At 52.1% G+C, this 18415-nt stretch overlaps 2 protein-coding genes across 3 annotated transcripts; one reads left to right on the top strand and one right to left on the bottom strand.

Annotated features, from left to right (window-relative positions):
• Positions 1-5229: 5229 nt before the first annotated feature.
• On the bottom strand, positions 5230-9004 carry TP53RK (TP53 regulating kinase). Its single transcript, XM_085241423.1, has 2 exons — positions 5954-9004; positions 5230-5843 (listed from the first exon to the last, which is right to left on the bottom strand). The coding sequence occupies exons 1-2, from the start codon at positions 6432-6434 to the stop codon at positions 5365-5367; spliced, it is 960 nt and encodes a 319-aa protein (XP_085097549.1). The 5' UTR covers positions 6435-9004; the 3' UTR covers positions 5230-5364.
• Positions 9005-9192: 188 nt separating this feature from the next.
• On the top strand, positions 9193-17068 carry SLC2A10 (solute carrier family 2 member 10). 2 transcript variants are annotated; one of them, XM_085241421.1, is made up of 5 exons: positions 9193-9402; positions 13228-14589; positions 15575-15697; positions 16231-16366; positions 16830-17068. In XM_085241421.1, exons 1-5 carry the CDS (start codon positions 9333-9335, stop codon positions 16924-16926), a joined length of 1788 nt encoding a protein of 595 aa, XP_085097547.1. In that variant the 5' UTR covers positions 9193-9332; the 3' UTR covers positions 16927-17068. The 2 variants fall into 2 exon arrangements, with proteins under 2 accessions (XP_085097547.1, XP_085097548.1); XM_085241422.1 differs by lacking the exon at positions 9193-9402 and adding an exon at positions 9794-9930.
• The last annotated feature ends 1347 nt before the right edge of the window (positions 17069-18415 follow it).

The raw sequence follows: 18415 nt of genomic DNA on the forward strand, positions 1-18415 counted from the left end.
GGCTCGGATGTCCGACGATTTGCTTCGCGGAGCCGCGTGAAGCGCTTTTCTTGTTAAAAATAAATGAACGCTGAACAAAAGCGCAGCGGTGCGGAGCGGGACGGGACCATGGAAACTCCGGAAAGGCAAAGTCTTGGCCGCCACCAGGGTAAGGCTCAGGAATCAAGTGAGGAGCGTATGACTGCAGCCCGGCCGGCCCTGGTACAGCCTGACGGGAGAGGATGCGTCAGTGTAAGCCGAAAAAGAAATAGAGGAGCTGCAGCCCGTGACAGGACCCCTCTTGCACTGCTGTGCACGGGGCCGAGTGAGGGGCACACGCCATAGCACTAAGGGCTGAAGCTCTGACAAATGGATCAAAGCCAGAGGAGCTGAGCGTTCTCTGCTTTTTGCATCGAGGTTGGGGTTAAAGGAAGCTAAGGAGAGGAGGGAAGGCAATATAACCCTCTGCCTTAGTGCTCCAGCAGAATCCTCTGAGTGCTTTAAAAGCACTCAGAACCTGTGAGAGTTGGGCCCAGGTACATGGGGGATGTGTAGAAACCTTGCTCAGCATGGTCCCTTCCTGCAAATAATCAGCTCTCTGCAGAGCTACTGCCTCCATGCCCATCACTCCTACCGCATCAAAGGCGTTAGAGGCGAGTGAATCAGATGAAAAGGCAGACAGCCCACTGGGGAAAGCTCTCATCTTACAGAAGCCCTGAATCACTGGCACAGAGGAGACAAGAAGTTAAGAGGCAGAGCGTGGTGGTACAGCACAGAGCCAGGGCTGCTCCCCCAGCACAGCCACGCTCCAAGTGTTCCCCTCCACTTCCTTAACAGAACACGGACAACTTTGCACAAATGGTAACAAATCAGCCCATCCCCACACCCACCCCAGAAGCATGGTTACTGTGGCTGCTTTTGGAGCTGAATAGACACAAAAGGTTGGCTGGGCACTGCTGGGGCTGCTGGCACAGTGAGGATCCAACATCCGCCTGGCTCCAGCCCTGCAGCCATACAGCCCCACTGGCAAACACTCTTTTCTTCTGGGGCTCAGAGAAAGCGCAGAGCTGACCAAGGAAAAGCTATGGGGACTCTTCTCTGGCCTTTCTCTGCATAACACCAGAAATAAAAATGTATCGGGATAGGAAAATGAGAAGGAGGTTCCTGTGCTGTCTCAGTGCTGTCACAATATTGTCATCACTGGCAGAGCGGTGCAGGATGGACGGGATGGGCAGATGGATGGCTGAGGAACTAAAAGCAAAATTCAGGCCATCAGAATGGTGTGACAGCTTAAAACAAGCCCAGCTCTCTCATCAGCCCATCAGCCAGCTTGGGAGCCCATGTGTGAGCGTGTGCCATATGCTGGACCTCTCAAAATCAACTTCTAATTAAAGAAAACACTTCAAAAGAGGCATAAGCCATCAGTGCCACAGCCTGCTCTTACTCTCATGATGGTACAGATTTCTGCCAGTGCAGCAGGAGAGGGGAGCAGGAGCACATCTCCCCTCTGAGCCATGAGTCACATCCCTGCTCAGGTGGCCCCTTCTCCATCCATTTCCCAGCTGAGAGCACTTCAGGCTGTGGGCTGCCTCACCCAGCCCCCCAGCTCCTCATATGGGGAGAAAGGTGGTGGGACACAGCTTGTGCCTGGGCCAGGGAGAGGCTTTATCTCCCTGTGGTGACCCTCACACACTGAACTCTGGGCTACAAATGAGCTTTTATGCTTTTATGGCACTGACTTGGTTTCCTATCAGCACTGATGGGTTGCAAAAGGTTATCAGTGTTTTGCATCTTGCAAAACTGGGAAATATCAATTTCCTGCAGACATCAAGGCACAAACTAAAAAAACCCACACTGTATCACCTACATGCACAGCTTACATATGCACACAGCAACTGCCCACACAGAAGAGGCACTGTTCAAAAGTCATGTAACAGCATACCCAAGTTATGCAACTATTTCTTGCCATACTAGTATGCATTTTCTCCCACAACTGTTTTTCTTCTTAAAGGACATAGAGGTCTACAACCCACAGGTCTCCAAAAATCCCATTATTTTAGTTCTGTACTTATGCCATTAGTGGGCAAAGCAGAGTTCATTGTTATTACTGAAAAAGTACTACCAGGCTGGTGAACCCGAGCTGGGTGGCTGGCTTCCCTTTTCCATAAGGGAAATCACCAACAGCAATCAAACACCAGAAACGCAATCTCATCAATAACCAGCAGTCCCATTCAAACCCTTAACTCCAAATTCTTCCTATGAAACTACTACTTTCATTCCCTTTGCCATTCCCTTGTTCCTTTTTTCCTCTTTCCCAGCTTGTCTGCATACCCCCCATATTCCTTCCACATTGGGAGAAGCCAAGGGCAGACTGCTCCCAAAGCAGTGGGAATGAAACACTGCAAATGAAGCTGTTTGTGGCAGTCTGCTCTTGGTCTCCTGCAACATTTCAGCTGTAGAAAGCAGCAGACCGACCAGCTGCCCATCCAGCACACAGCTACAAATATTTGCTGTTGAAAGATCTTTTTTCCCCAAATGCAGACTTTTTTCAGTGCTGGTGATGATGGCAGGGAGACACCCAGTGGCTGTGTGCAATGCAGGCCGTCACCCTGCACAATCCCACCATTCCATGTCCTCTCAGGTGGCAGAATGGACCTCTTTGGGATTTGTGAAGGCCAGCATACCCCTAGGGTTGGTGCAAACAGCTCACCTTGCTAAGCTGGGGCAGAACATCACTGGTTCTCCTGTTGTCACACATAGCTGTGATCCAAGGATCAGCTCCAAGGTACTATAGCAGTGACATAGGCGGGGCTGCAGGGAGGTGCAGGTGGGTGTTCTGCAGGCCTGGAGCCTCCTCTTTGTGGATACGTCACAGGTGAAAACAGTGACACTACACTAATAAGAGAGAAGCTAGAATCATTTATTGATATAATATAGATATGATACAGTGCTTAACAAAGCTTGATTGTAAATAAGTACACAACAAGATTCAATGGCTGGATACAATGGATTGCTTACTTCATGAAGGGCAGGGAAAAGCCACACACATAGGAGCTCCTCCCATTTAGTCATGCAGTTGAGAACGGACCCCTTTTCTTTCTAAACTGCTTGAACCACAGAGGTAAGGAGCTGGATCCACACCTAGTGCCACACTTGGTCAACAGTCTATGTCTAAGGGGATTATACATGCACAAAGATATGATCTTAGCAAAGCTAACAAGGCCTAAAGCAAACTATTGATCACTTACTGAGGATCTGTGCTGGCAAGGCATCTTGGTACCAACGTGTAAAGGATCTGTGCAGGCACAACCTTCAGGGCATCCCCACTCCAGGGAAGATCCTGTCATGCTGCCATGCAAGAGAGCTTGGGGCTCTTGGGCCACTCACTATTCATGGGGTCAGATGATAGATTCGTGGTTATACATGGTTTTTTAGCCACATACCAACGGGCCCTCTGCTGTTGAACTGCCCCCCAGTTTGAGACAGGTCTGTGGCCATGAGTCTTAGCCCAAGTGCTACGAGTGCTGTTGCTCACAGTCCTCTTGTGCAAGGGCCGAGGCAGGGAGCTGGGGGAAGAAGTGTGTGTATGGGGGGAGCACACCACCACAATACGCACCTGCTGGGATTTTTCCACTCTCAGATAGCTCAGCACTCATTACAGCATCCCGGCCATAAAAGCTTGCAGTCCATCAGCTTTGTTTCTACTCCACGCTCCCGCAGAGAGGACTGCATTTTAATAAACATACTCATAGTTAGAAACAGACTGCTTCAAAGGGCTCTGCAAACATAACACAGCCCTGGCATCACCGGGAGGCAGGCAGAGCAATGTTTGTACAGATGGGGCGGTGGGCAGGGAAGGCGGCGTGCCGAGGGTGTGGGGGGCTCCGATCAGGGGCTCATTAGCTCACATCCACCTGCCCCCACTGTGTTGCAAGGCCCGGGTCCAGCACCCTGCAGGAGCCTCAGCGACTGCGTGCTGCTGCGTTTGCTCTCTGTGCAGCCCAGCACGCCGGGCTGCGGGGAATTGCTGCAGGGCTGTGCGCGGGGCAGATCTGGGGCTGCACAGGTTAGCAAGCCTTTGCGGCATCCCTTATAACTTTAAAAGCAAAACAAAAGAAAACAACGGGAATAGTGACCTCGGGGCAAAGCTGTATCTGAGTCGGTGGAACCCGGGCCCCACGCTGGAGCCGAGCACTCGCCCAGTGCCTCCTCTGGCAAGGAAGTGAATGCGCGCCGGGCACGGGCAGCCCGCAGCGCTAGGACACTTGCACCGCGCGGGCCGCGAACCGAGGAACTCAGAGGTGTGGGTCTGCAACGTCACCGCTGCGCCACCGCCGAAAGCTTCCTACTTGCCGCTCGCGGCCTTCTTCCCTGCCTCGCCGTCCCCAGCGCAGCGCTGCACAACAGGGCACAGCGCGGGGCGGAGCTGCAGGTTCGGCCCCTCCGTTCAGCCGATTCTCAAAGTCCATGCGGCTCCGTCACAGCAGCAAGAGCGAACACCGTTCCCTTCTCCCAAGGGGCACAGAACCTCAAGTCATTTCTGAAAGCGTCAAAGCTCACAGAGCACTTAATGGATAGGACTGGCCGTCCTGTACCATGGGGTTCATAAACTTCCTCTGGGCCATCTTACATTCACACCATTAGACCATGAATCAATTAGTGTAAGGAAAAGTTACCAAAACCCACCAATACCTCCCACAGGTAGGCAGGACATCACAGTGCAAGCAGATCACCATACAAACCTACAAAAACAGAAATTTGCAGCAAACTTCTTGCTTCAATTGATGTTTCTCACCAGAAAACTGCTCTTCATTAACAACTGTTGCATATACTTAACAACAGAATATCAACTGAAAATTAACTCAAAATTACTACTGAAAAAAAGAAACTGAACCTGTCCTGTGTTTACTGTTCTATTACAGCCATTGCTCGTGTCCTGGAATTCAGAGTCTTGAAATGTTTTAACACGTGCAGAGGCCATGATAATGGATTGAAACACTTTGTAGTCTAAGAAAAACAGCACATCTGTTTTCCTTAATGACCTTTTGCTGATGCTCTGTAGGTACCCCAGACCCCCTCACCTCCCAAGAACCCACAGTCCCTGAGCTGAAAAGATTACCAGGTGTTGTACCTGCACAGAGAACGGGGCCCATGGAGCAGAGCTACTTTTCAACAGAAACACCTAACGCTGAGGTCAGAAGTGACCTTCAGTACTCACATCTCACCATTATTTGGGTAACTTTACAACAGTTAGAAATCCAATCCAATTTATTTCATACGAGACACTATTATCAAAATAGTAATCTGTGCAATAAAAGTAATTGGAAGTATAAATAACCTCTCAGGAAGAACCAAGCAGGAATATTTTCCCATCGCTGCCTGCTGTCACCCAATCATGGACCTCTTCCTCCCCCTGAGCCGCACCTCATCCAGACGTTTGATCACTGGGCCGGATTTCTTAGATGCGGCTGCATAGCTCTGTAGCAGAGCCTGAAACACAGTTTCTGTATCGGGATGGGTACTAAGGAAGGCTTTTTCCAGCACATACAGATCGACTCCCTTGTCCTCAGGAAGACCCGAAACAAAGCTGAGCCCAAAGTCAATCAGCACCAAGTCCAGCTGCTCCGCGGGTGGCCGCAGCAGCATGTTGGACGTCGTGAGGTCCCCGTGGATGAGGTCCTCGTCGTGCATCCTGGCCAGCAGCTGGCCCATCTTCTCTGCCAAGCCGAGGAGGCTGCTGGCATCGCTGCCGCTCCGCTGCACGGAGTAGATGTGATCCTGAACGGCGATCGCGCCAACAATATCTTCAAGGTAGATGCAGTTGGACGCATAATCCACGAAGTAGACCACAGGAGCCGGGATCCCTGTTTCAAAACAACACAACACAACGAATGGAACGCTGGCCGCAGGCAGGCGGGAGCTCCCGGCTCCGCGTTACTCCCGGCACAGCGGTGCCCGCCCCGGCAGCGCCCACCTGCCCGCCGGCAGCGCAGCAGGGATCGCGCCTCCTGCGCCGTGCGCCGCCGGCCGAGCCGCTCCTCCAGCGCCGGGTGCCGGTAGCGCTTGGGGAAGCGGAGCTTGGCCACGGCCGCCCGCCCCAGGAAACTGCCCCGGTAAACGCGCGCCTCGGCGCCCTGCTGCACCAGCTGCAGCCCCGGTAGCGGCGGCGGCGGCGCCTCGGCCCCGCCAGGGCTCGGCGCGCCCGTCTCGGCCCCGTCCCGCACCGGGCCTGCGGCCCCGTCCTCCGCCCCGGCCGCGCCCGCGCCGCCCGCCGCCGCCGCCATCACCGGGCCCCACCGCAACACCGCGCATGCGCGTCGCTCGCCGCTTCGGCAATCTTCGGCGGCCGCCGCCGGAAAGCGTCGAGCTCGGCGCGCTCCTCCGCCCCCAGCAGGGAATCCGCCGCGGCGCCTCAGCGCGCGAAACCGCCCCCAGTGGATGGCGCGGTCCCGCATCCCCCGCCGGGCAACAGCGGAGCTCCGGCTCGGAACGCCTGCCGGTACCTTGGGTGTCTCCTCGTCCTTGGGTGTCCCCAGACCCACAGCTCCACGTGGGTGAAGGACGCCCAGCCCTCACTGCCTGAAGCAGTGCCCGGGGCTTCGTGGCGCAATGAAAACCCCCTGCTTTGCAGATAACACAACTTATGTTCCAAGAGACCATGTAAATAAAATACCGATTGCTGTGGCACCCTTGGCGCTGCCACGAGTCCATTTTGTCCTTGTTTTCTCCTCCACAACATTTGTTTCTTCTTCAGAATATTTATCTTTTATTACCACATTCCGTGCTTGATGCTCACATGGTGGGATCGTGCCTAGCAAATATTGACACTGCTTCAGTCCGTTCCTAAACAACATTCCCGAGCTGTCCCTGATGCGGGTGAGCCATCCTGCTGCTGCCCTACCCTGCAGGATCCCGCCTGCTGGGCCAAGGAAGCAGATGTGTCACTGCACTCCGTATTTACAGTTTGCCAATGCCACAAACAGCCAAAAAAACAAGAGGTTTTCTTGGCACTGGGGGCATACTTTAGCTAACAGCTCCTGCACAGCCCCAGCAGACACGAACGCAACCTGTGAGATGCCTTCCATTCATCACGTTGGCAATTGCACCAGCCTTCTCCCATGCTGGGGTTAAGGAGAGGTTCTGCACCAGGTCAGGATTCTCTCTCCTCTTGCACTGCTATTTTCATTGTAATCGTGAGGGCTTTCTCTGCTGCTCCTGCCCTCAGGCACAGGGAGCAGTTCCAGCGATCAGAGCCAAGCAAAGCTGGCTGCAGACACCTGGCTGTGGCACCAATGCAGGCTGCTGTCAGCAGCACCAGGCACATCAGGCAGCACATACTTGTGACTCAGGGTGTTTTGTTATTCAGCTGCAAAGCAGGAATGCACCCTCGCTGCCCTGACATCCAGCAGCCGAGAGCATGATAAGGATCAGATGGAGAAATGGCACTGCCAAGACACACAACCTCGATATGAGGAGGAGAGCATCTCAGCAGAGAGCAAAGCTGGAAACATGAGGTGGGAGCTGCCGTGTGGCCAAGGGCATGCTGAGCCCCTTGGATCCAACCCCTCCCAGCCCCTCACACACAGCTCCAGAACCAAAGCAGCCCTCAGCAGGCCCTCAATGCCCACGAACTCCAAATGTTACAATGAGAAGTACGGTATTTTAAAACCCACAAGGAAAGATTTTTTCCAAAGTTATCCTCGCTATACATCACAGCAGTTTTTCATGGTGTGGTTTCAGAGCACCATAACCCACAGCCACGCACAGTGCCGATGCTGCAGCTGGATTTCTGCACATACTGATGTAATCTTTTTGGCCGCCTTTTGCAAACATACCATAAAGCTCTGCTGTGCTCCCCAGGACCTCACCTCCCTGCTGCCTTTGCTAATAATGTTTATTGCCCTGCCAGAGAACAGGAAGCCTCCAGAAAATGTCAGGGGTGGCTTTATGCTGGCAGATAAACAAACGCTGAGTGACCAAGGAGAAGATGTAATTTCTTCCTTCTCACGCTGAGTTCATTGGAGGAGTTGCAGTTAAACATGCAGGAGTTGTTCAGGCAGGTTGTAGATCATGGATGTGTTAACCCAGCGGATGCTGAGGACCGCAGGGTCTGTGGGAAGAGAGAAAACTGCAGGTCTCCATTTGAGTGTCATGAGAGCTGGCCATGATTTCAGAGCTATTTAAGCTACTTTAATAGGAATTGCAAATCTCATTGTGGAGTCCCTTCTGTGAACACCACTGGTTTCTGGAGGCTGGTGTTTGTGTTTGAAGCCATTCTTCACTGAGCGTATGATCCCCGTGCAGCTGTCAGACTGCACAAGACACACCACTGCAGATGAGGTATTTCTGCAGACTGTATTCCCTCTGCAATTAGAGTATATGAATGGGAAGCATTTCTTTATAAATCAGGCAGATGATTTGAAACACTTTTAATATTCACTATGGCTTTGAGGAGAAATGAGAGTTGAGCCTTTGATCAACTACTGCCCATACTGACAGACCGGAGTGAAAAGATGACATGATCCAGTATGGCCCATCTCACGCATCTCAAAACCATGGAAAAAAAGAGTACGCTGGGTTTCCAGGACAGAGACATGGCATGCATGGCCTCTACAATGTAGAACAAAGATTCCTGAAATGTTTTTCTAAATTCCTCATGAAGTTAGTATGTGGAATGACCACTGTAAAGCTCTTTTAACGACACCACGTGTTTTTCACTCCTTACCCGACCTGTTTGCTTCTGACTATGTCAGAGGGCTGTGCCTGCACTGCATCCACAGGTGCAGTGATGGCTGATGCAGCTGAGCTGGTACTGTGCAAAAAGCTTGGGCTCACAGCGTGCCAGTGGCATTAGAACTGTGTGACAAAACAAATCGTTCCCTGCAGTCACAAGCCAGCTCACAACACAAGCTTGTGGCCATTCTCACTCATCCTCCAGCACAGTCGCTGCTGCGTGACTCCGTGAGGTCTCAGAGTCCTGACAGCCCTGCTCTGTTCCCCACGCTCATTAGGTGACAGCAGGCTTATGAGCGTTGCATGCACATCACAGCACACACACATACTTCACCACATCACAACACACCCAGTGACTATGGTTTATGTGAACAGCACCAAGGGAGAATGTTTCCATTGCGTTAAAGAGTTTCACTCTTCTAGGCGTATAAAGCTTTGTAAAGTCCTCATTTTACAAACTGCAATTTGTATTATATGGATTTAGCCTCAGATTCAGAAAACAAACCCAGCCTCCAAGCACAAGTCCCAGTGCCTTGCATGCAGCAGGAAGGATTCTGTTCCACTGAGCAGAAAGAGGACATTAATTGCAAGGAAAGTTGAACACCAGAACACTTTGCCTAATGGAGCACCGTGCTGCTGGAAGGAGACAAGCTCAGGAAGCGCAGCCTTTCTTTTCAACAGAAGAGAAAGGTAAGAGTTCAAAGTCAGCCGTGCTGCTCTTTTTTGCTTCGAAATGGCCCATTCTTTCCTAGCAGTCTTTCTTTGGCTTTCCAACCCAGAAACCTAAAAACTCTATACTCTCTATACCCCCAATCTCCCGAAGGCTGTCTAAAGGCCTTGTAGCGCGGAGGAGCAAAGTTCTGCAGGCAGAGTGGGGAGATGAGATTCCTGCTCCTGCTGCAGCGCGACCAAGACCGGGACAGCGGGACCGGGACAGCTGTCATTGCGGCTGCCAGCGCCGTGTCCCGGTTTTAGAGCGCTCAGCAACACCCGCGCGCAGCCCGCTTCGGTAAAAGATCCCCAGCCGCACCGACTAGGGAGCGGGAGCCTAACGGCCGCGCCGGGACCCCCGGCCCTCCCCGAGGCCCGGCCGGGGGCAGGGCGGGAGCGACGTGGCGCTGCTCGGCCCCTCTCCGGCCGCCGGACCCCGCTCCGCTCCGCCCCGCTCCGCGCCCGCCGCCGCCGCGGAGCGCCCGGGGCTCGGCCGCCGCGCCATGGGTGAGTGGTCCGGGGCCGCGCTGGGGAGGGGGCGGCGGGCGGAGAGCCCCGCGGGGAGCGGCGGCCGTGCCCCGGGAGGAGGGGAAGTTTTCAGCTTTGCGACTTTTCCCGAAGGCTCGGGCTGCATCTCCTTCCCTCTCTCTCTCCCGCCCAAGTTTCGGTCTCTTTTTTAGCACTTCCAGCCCCGGTTTCCTGTGACACGGCCCCTAAAGCCGTGCCGGGAGCGCGGGCGGGGAGGAGGGGGCCGTGCGGCGGCGGGGCGACGGAGCGCGTCCACGGGCATCGCAGCGCGGCCGGGCCGGCACCGCACCGCTGTGACCGCGGCGCTCCGGGGGCAGCTCGGGCTCAGCCCGGCACCGCGCACCGCCCCGTCCTGCAGCGCAGGGCATCGCCCGGCCCGGCCCCGTGCGGCACCCGCCGAACTTTCTGTCCGAACGAGCTCAGATCCCCGGGTACCTCGACAGCTTCAGAGCAGACCGTACGAAGTTGGATCCCGACCAGCGTTCGTGGCCTGCCCACTGAGTTAGCAGCGGCGTCTGACTGAGTCAGCGCTGGTATTTACAGCAGGGCTGAATGGATCTAAGCAAGCTGGTGGCTTGTAACGAGTGGCTTGCCCACTTCATGCAAAGACTTCTGGTTCTACTTAGCAAATATTTTTTCTGGTTATCGATGTGATACGTGTACAAGGAACAATGCAAACGGGGCAGGTAGTCACACAGCATAGCGGGAGGGACTGGTGTGGGGCTGCAGGGCCATAAGGAACACAAAGGAAACAGAGGCATATGGAACAAATACCAATACAAACATGGCCATCCCAGAGAAATAACCTTTATCATTGGCTGTGACTGTGTGCTGAGTAGAGACACTTCCTATTAAACACAGCTTGTGGGGGGGGGAAAAGCCCATAGGTAATAGTGAGGGAAGTTTTCCATGGTCTGGTGGATGTGTCCACATTCTTTCCACACACGGTTTGCTGAAGCAGTGAATATTTCTAATTAAACAAAGCCAATGTGTGAATACAGATAGTATTACATGCTGGAAACCAGCGTATAACAGCAAAAACTTGCATGTCAAGGTACTTACCTGTGCCTTCAGAACTGGACTGGGAGAAAGAGGTCACTGTCACTGCTTTTGCCCCAGGATCCCCATGGCAGCAGGGGCTCTGTGTGCGCTCCCCCCTGCCATGTTGAGCAATGTGACTCGTGGCTTGCACATGTTTGCCCTTTCATCCTCTCTGCAGGGTGAGATGTGTGTGCAGCAAGCACCTTGTTTTTGTAGGGTTGTTTGGGGTGGGTTGGTTGCTTTGGGTTTGGTTTGGTTTGCTTGTGCTGCTGTTTTTCCTTATTTTAAGGAAGCTGAAATACTTAGGAAAGTTGCATGCTCAGCTGTATGAGAAAGGCAAGGTCAAGGAATCGTTCCTTGTGTTTGGGGCAGACAACAGGGTGCTTTTCAGGTCGTGAAGACATCCTGCAGACCTGGATCAGCCTGAGAAAGTTTGCCTGGTTGGGGATCGTGTGCACTGAGCCCCGGAGAAGGAGAGGTGAAGAAATCAGGGCCGTGCCACAAAGTAATGCCAGGAGTGCAAGATTAGATAGGAGAAAAACTCTTGTGAGCAGCACTTTCATCTACATTATTCATTTACCCTTATTTATTTCCTACAAGTCAGATTTTTTCCCTTACTCTTTTGGTTTCTCTTGACTCCACCAAAGCTGCCCAAATTCACTCACTCATCCTCAGAGCAGACACAGAACTTAGGGGCCAGGCAGGAGCTGAGGGTTGTGCTCCTGGCAGCAGAAGGCTTTTCTCTCTGTTGTTTCCTTCTTACACAACAAGGAATATAATTTAAATCTTCATCATCGCCTTAGCAAAGTTTGACAAAGAGTCCCTACCTCCCTCTGCCTCATCCCAGCATTTGTTCCTCTCTGTGCTGTGAAGAGCAGCCATCAACCTCCCACTAAACTGCCAAGCAGTGAAGTAGTTAATGCTGCTATTTCCTTTACCAAAAATTCTTTTTCTTTTTTTTTTTAAATTTCCTTAAATTTTCAACTTAGGTTGAAGTGCATGTGGCATTCATCAGGTCTCACTGCAGGCTTTGCATTCCTGCTCTTTACCTTGCAGTCCTGAGGTCTGAATATTTTATTTTTAGTGAGATAATAGAGCCTGGAGTTGTTTTTGGGCTGCAGTTCTGAGGGAATCTGCACACTGGGGTAGTTATTCTGGCCACATAATCACATAATAAATAGAGCCCTACCTCTAGAATACTGCTTCACTGATGAGGAGATGTTAAAGGGAAAACTTCTGCCTTGGTTGCTACCATTCATAAATTATCTGAAAGACACAGAGGAAGGAAAAGAGATGAAATGTTGTTAACAACTTACCAACTTGGCCAGCCATTTGTCTCTTTGCCTGGGCTCAGGTAGGGGAATGGAAAAGAAGAAGACAAAGCCTTAATTATAGTGCCATTCCCCTATGGATCCTCAGGTTGTTCAGTAACTTTGTATTTCTGTGATAAATGCTTAATGACAATAAAAGTAAAGTTCAGAAGCAGCAGCTTCTGTGTGTGAATGTAGGATGTCCAGGGACTGCTTGGCTAAGAGCAGGGCCTTCTTGGATGAGCTCAGGGGAAAAATGCATTGCATGAAGGGCACTGGACAGTGGCACCTGTACTGTTCAGAAACAAGAATTGTGCAGAGTTTGAAGGATGAATTAGGTATGAAATTGGAGGATAAGTAAGAATGAGCAGTAAGAATGGGACTAGGCCAGGGCAGTTCTGTCCCAGTGAGTGACCTGTGGAATTCCCCACTGGTGAGAGGTGCTTCTTTTCCTACAGGTGTTCTAAGCTGTAAATCATGGACTGAAACTTTATAATGTTAATGCAGAGCAAGTTAAAACCCAGCAAGTAGAAGCTGCATTTCCTGCCCTGAACAGTCCTGGTAACTAGAACCAAGAAATAGAGACCTCAGAGGGTCACATGTACAACACCAGAGAAGCAAACCACTGTCCGTGACTTAAATACAAGTCTTAACAACAAAGCTGTTAACACAGCCCTATCTTCACAATTCTGAACCTAAATAAGTGTCACTGCAGTCCATGGCAATGTGTGCAGAGCTGGTGAGTGGTGAGAGTGTGTGCACATGCCTTTGCACATGACCTATGAATGGGGGGGAAATTCCTTATTGTAGCTTTGTAGATAGAAAACTTTGGATGTCCTGGAAGAGCTTTTTGCAGATTGTGTGTGCTGATAGCTTTCTGTTAGAGCCAGAAAACTGCATCTCACTTTGCTTACTTGTTTTCCAGGTCGTGCACTGCTGGTCCTCCTGTTGTCTGCAACAGTCTCTCTTCTGGGCGGGCTGATATTTGGATACGAGTTGGGGATCATCTCTGGAGCACTGCTGCAGCTGCAGGCAGACTTCAGCCTTGGCTGCTTCAAGCAGGAGGCTCTTGTGAGCTCCCTCCTGGTTGGAGCCCTCCTTGCCTCTCTGGTCGGAGGAATCCTCATTGACCGCCATGGACGGAGGAGGGCGATTCTGGTCAGCAATGTGGTCCTGTTATTTGGCAGCCTTATTCTCACACTGACCAGGTTGTTTATTGGGCTGCTCATTGGGCGCATGACGGTGGGCTTTGCCATCTCTGTCTCATCCATGGCCTGCTGCATCTATGTCTCGGAAATGGTGGCTGCACATCAGCGAGGGCTGCTGGTGTCCCTGTATGAAGCGGGCATCACTGTAGGCATCTTGTTGTCCTACGCACTGAATTACGCCTTTGCAGATACGCAGGAGGGATGGAGGTACATGTTTGGGCTGGCCATGGCCCCAGCAGCCATGCAGTTCCTCAGCATCCTCTTTCTCCCAGTGAACCCTGTTAAACTAAACATGTGGGACTCAGACTGCCAGAAAGGTCTCATTCAATTGCAAACTGCTGAGGACAGAGAGGCAGCAAAGCGGGAGCCCTATAAGGAGAAGCACTACTCATTTCTTGATCTTTTCAGGACCAGAGACAACATGAGGAGACGAACCCTGGTGGGGCTGGGCCTGGTGCTCTTCCAGCAGTTCACTGGGCAGCCCAATGTGCTGGGCTATGCCTCCAAAATCTTCCACTCGGTGGGATTCCAGAGCAACTCTTCTGCCATCCTGGCCTCTGTCGGGCTGGGGGCAATCAAGGTGGTGGCCACATTGGTGGCGATGGCCTTTGCAGACAAAGCTGGCCGCAGAGCACTGCTCCTGGCTGGCGGTGTGGTGATGGCCATCTCCGTCACCACCATCGGCCTCACCAGCTGCATCGCCCCACTGGCCATGGCCAGGGACTGCACAGCTGCTGCAGACCCCAACGTGTCCCACAGCCTCTCCCAGCACCCCCTGGTGCCCCCGTCCTCCCACATCCCACCAGGCTTAGGAGAAGGCAACGGGCAGGCAGGCCTCGGTTCTGCTGCCACCAAAAGCCTTACAAAAGCTCTTGCCAGTGCTCAGAGCAGTGAGGTTGTTACTCGTTCTTCCCACACTCAGAAAATGGGCTTGGCAGGGCAGTCTGAAAAGGAGACAGTGGAGAGCACAGACCCTCCTTTCGGCAGTGCTCCCCTGACAGAACATATGGTTTTAAATTGGATTACACTGCTGAGCATGATGGCTTTTGTGAGCGCATTCTCAATTGGATTTGGACCAAGTAAGTATGGTGTTTATATATCCTTGCACTAACCCAGAGAATAAAACTGGGGCTGATCTTTATAGTCTGCTTGAAACATTCATTATGCATCGGCTTTACCAGGCAGCTGAGTGTCTGGAAACTGGAAATTTATCCCTGTCAGCCTACTGAATCATTTCCTGGTCTTGCAGCTCTGTCTGCTGTGTGGCTGGGACAGCATCATAATCACCTTCTCTTCCATGCTATCACTACCCTTGTAATGTTCTCTTTTTCCTACTCATTGCAAAATCAGAGCATCCCACAAGCAGTGCCTAATGCTCACAGCACCCTGGTGAGGAGGAACATAGAGGGGCTTCTCCAGAATTAGCAGCAGAGCTGGAAGTGGAATCTCCTAGAAAGTTTCTTGGTATCAGTTGGACTTTTTCTGAAATAATTTTGCATTAGATGAGAATGGAGATTAGTTCTTGCTTCCACGTGAGTTCTAGTGTTTTCCGGCACTTATTGTTTTAAATGCTTTGATGGGAGAAAACAGTATCTAACCAAAGCAAAAACATCAGTGCACAGCAAGTCCCATGAGTTTGGCAGTGATTCCATAAATCATTTCAAGCAAAATAACCCTAGGATAGGAGAGATTGCTCTAAGTCACATACTGCTTTCAGCTCTGATTTTCGCCCAAATGCAACAATCTCTCTACCTCTTTCTCCATTCTTTACAAGGAGCATATCCTGATGGCAGATATGTCATTTTCCCCCCATCTGCTCACTGGCCAATTACCCACTCTATTTTCTGCACACTGGACCTGCCCATTGCTATCTCGTCCTCCACACGGTGCTGACATGGGAGCTTCAGAGTGCTCTGGGGTGACCTGGCTCTGAGATCGATGACCATCAGCAATGGGTGCTGGGTGAAGCCAGAGTGTCAAAAACCTTGCTGAAATCTTCCTTCCCCATTTCCCAAATACATTTCTTAAACCACACAACTTTTTTCTATCCTCTAATCTGTGCAGTGACCTGGCTGGTCCTCAGTGAGATCTACCCAGCTAGAATACGGGGAAGAGCCTTTGCCTTCTGCAACAGCTTTAACTGGGCAGCCAATTTACTGATCAGCCTCTCTTTCCTGGACCTTATTGGTAAGTTTCCATCCTCATCCCTCCACATCCCACAGGTGGGTTAGTGCAGGTGGCTGCCACGAGCTGATGGGAAAGTAAGTGGTGCTTCAAAACCTGGGGTCCTGACTGTTACCCTGCTGCCCCTGAGAGCAAACAGGCACCACTGATACCTTTCTGGACTCTTCCATCACCTGTTTTGTAAAAACCATCCTTTGTGCACAGGGCTATTCCACAACACTGGGCTGTCAGGAAACCATGAGTTTGCAGCTTTCGCACCAGTAGCTTTGCAATGTTTCCTGCTGGCAGAGCTGTCATTTGAGGCATTCAATTGGCAGTGCTGGATGTTGAAGCTCAGCCACTTTTACCTTCCTTCTGTGGTGCTGCTGGAAAGGCGGCTGTGAGTCCTCCCTCAGTTCTTCTCCTAACAGACAAGGGGCTTTCCCTGCCCTTGGAAGGGCTCTTGTCAGTGACCACCCCACAGTAAGCCATCAGCTTCATTCTTATCCCAGGATATTACTTTCCTTTGACAGATCATTCATTTGAATCTTTTGCAGATGCCATTGGTTTCTCGTGGATGTTTCTTCTCTATGGGCTGATGGGAGTGATGGCTGTTATATTCATTTATTTTTTTGTTCCGGAAACAAAAGGACAGTCCTTGGAGGAGATAGACCAGCAGTTCTCCAGGAAATGGTATGTGTGCTGTAGTGCCAACCTGAGTGCTGTCTTTGGGTGTTTCTCACCAGCAGTACCCAAGGTCCATGGCACCAGGCAGCCCCAGCCTGGTCAGTGCTATTGAGAACATCAGAGGCAAAGTTGGGTTTTGGAAGCGGTGCTGTGCTGCTGGAGGCTGCTGGTGGTGCTGGGAGGAAAAGGACTGAAAGCAGGGCTTGTGGGCCAGGGGAGAGCAGGACAGTGTGGTATAGGCAGGGCCAGACTGCAGGAGGGAACAACGCTCTGGTCCTTTCCTCTGGCATCCTGGATCCCTCTTTCTTTTATGGGGAAAGGACATCCCTCAGTGTAACACAGACCAAGGAGGGAGGTTGTGCAGCCATGGTAAGGAGGTGGCTGGGAGGAGTGGCTCTGAGTCCAGGCCTGTCTCAGCCTGGTGTGAGCAGCTGATGCACCCCCAGCTGACCCCCAGCATTACCCCCAGGCTGCGGGAAGGAAGCAGCTGCAAGCAGAGGCGTGCGAGAGGAGCGAGCTGTGCACATGGGCAGTACCAGAGAGTGGAGCGTGCCAACAGTGCCTGACAGTGGGACTGCAGTGTCATCCTGCAGAGGGGAACTGACCTGGGGACATTGCTCCTTGCAGAGATGGCTCTCCCTGCAGTGCCTTAGATCTTGGGACACGCTCACGGCTGTTCCTTGTATCCTTGGAGAGTCGCTGATCCCATGCAGGGAGCATGTCCTTCCTCTGGCATCTTTTATTGTTCACGGTTTGTGTCTGCTATCATTTAAGAGAGGAATGGTTTTGTAAGCAGGAATAAAACACAACTTTTGCTGACACCACTTTCCACCCATGCCGTTCATTTCCAAGCAAGATATATTATATTCCACTGCTTTGAAGTACTTGGTGCTTTCCAGAGGGGTCAGGATTGCAGAGGGAATGCATCAGGCACTCAGCAGCATACATTCGTGCCACCACCCTTTATAATGTCTGTGCCGAAGCCTGCACTCTGAGCAGGAGCTGGTGCAGCTAAACACCCCACAGCCCCAGCTGCTCACCCACCTCATCTCACATGGTCCCTGCCCACAGACACTTAGAAACACATTGTGGATATTAAGATGCTTTCTTTTGTGCACAAAGAATGCTCTGCATTCACAACCAAGGTTTGCATGTACAAAAATACTGCAATATTCTGCTACCTTCTAAAATTTTTCTATCTCCTACAATTGTACACTCTTTGATGCATCTTGTAAGCCCTGTCACCTCTCCTTCTGACACATATACATTACCCCACTCACTCCCAAAAGCTTGTGAGAGAAGTGGCACCTTGCTGACCAGGTGCCTCCATCCTGCTGACCAGCCAGCTCTGCCTCTTCCAAACCCCTTGGGAACCACATCCTAAAGCTTAGCATGCACCCCTGAAGATGTATCTCCTTGGAGACCAGCAACCACAGGATGTGTCTTAGGTTGTCCAGTGCCACATGATTGTATCACCCAAAGAACTGCCTCAAAGAGAACTCACCGAGGCACTGGAAGATGACCCTCTGCCCTCAGCTGTATCTCAGTCCTTAGCCTCTGCAGCCAGCTACAGGAGCTCAGTGGAATCATGCAGTGGCCTTGGTGCTTCTGAAGTCCCTGCGCTTGGAGTACGCTGTCACCACAAGGCACACAGGGGTACCTGCAAAACATAAAACGCACACTCTCTTCCTCTTACTGCATTCAAAACCCCACGAACACCGAGCTCCATCAGCGATAACCCTGGTTTATCGGGAGCCAGAGGCAGCGCTGCCCTAGGAGCTGCAGCGGGCCGTGCCGGCTGCTCCGGACTCCCGCTGCCGCCGCTGCAGCGCTGCCCGCCGCCGCCAGGGGCCATCCCGAACCCGCGGAACGAGCCGGGCCGGGCCGGGCGGCACTGCCTGCACCGCCGGCTGCTGCCGGAGCCTCGGGGTGCGGGGATGCTCGCAGCTGGGAAGAGGACCCGAAGCTGCCCGCTCGGTCGAAGCGCTGGCGGCACTGAAAGCGGCAAAAAGCACACGGGAGTGCTCGAATGAGAAGCGGGAGGGAAGTCAGAGA

Source organism: Meleagris gallopavo, chromosome 22, assembly GCF_905368555.1.
Source record: "Meleagris gallopavo chromosome 22, MGAL_WU_HG_1.1, whole genome shotgun sequence".
Classification (NCBI taxonomy): Eukaryota; Metazoa; Chordata; class Aves; order Galliformes; family Phasianidae; genus Meleagris; species Meleagris gallopavo.

Excerpts from the sequence above, each read along its gene's own strand:
- SLC2A10 (XM_085241421.1), top strand. The coding sequence starts at position 9,333 with ATGGAGCACCGTGCTGCTGGAAGGAGACAAGCTCAGGAAGCGCAGCCT. Across the intron at positions 15,698-16,230 it reads CTCTTTCCTGGACCTTATTG|ATGCCATTGGTTTCTCGTGG; the intron begins GTAAGTTTCCAT and ends AATCTTTTGCAG. Across the intron at positions 16,367-16,829 it reads CAGCAGTTCTCCAGGAAATG|GCTGCGGGAAGGAAGCAGCT; the intron begins GTATGTGTGCTG and ends CATTACCCCCAG.
- TP53RK (XM_085241423.1), bottom strand. The coding sequence starts at position 6,434 with ATGCGGGACCGCGCCATCCACTGGGGGCGGTTTCGCGCGCTGAGGCGC. Across the intron at positions 5,844-5,953 it reads GCTGCGCTGCCGGCGGGCAG|GGATCCCGGCTCCTGTGGTC; the intron begins GTGGGCGCTGCC and ends GTTTTGAAACAG.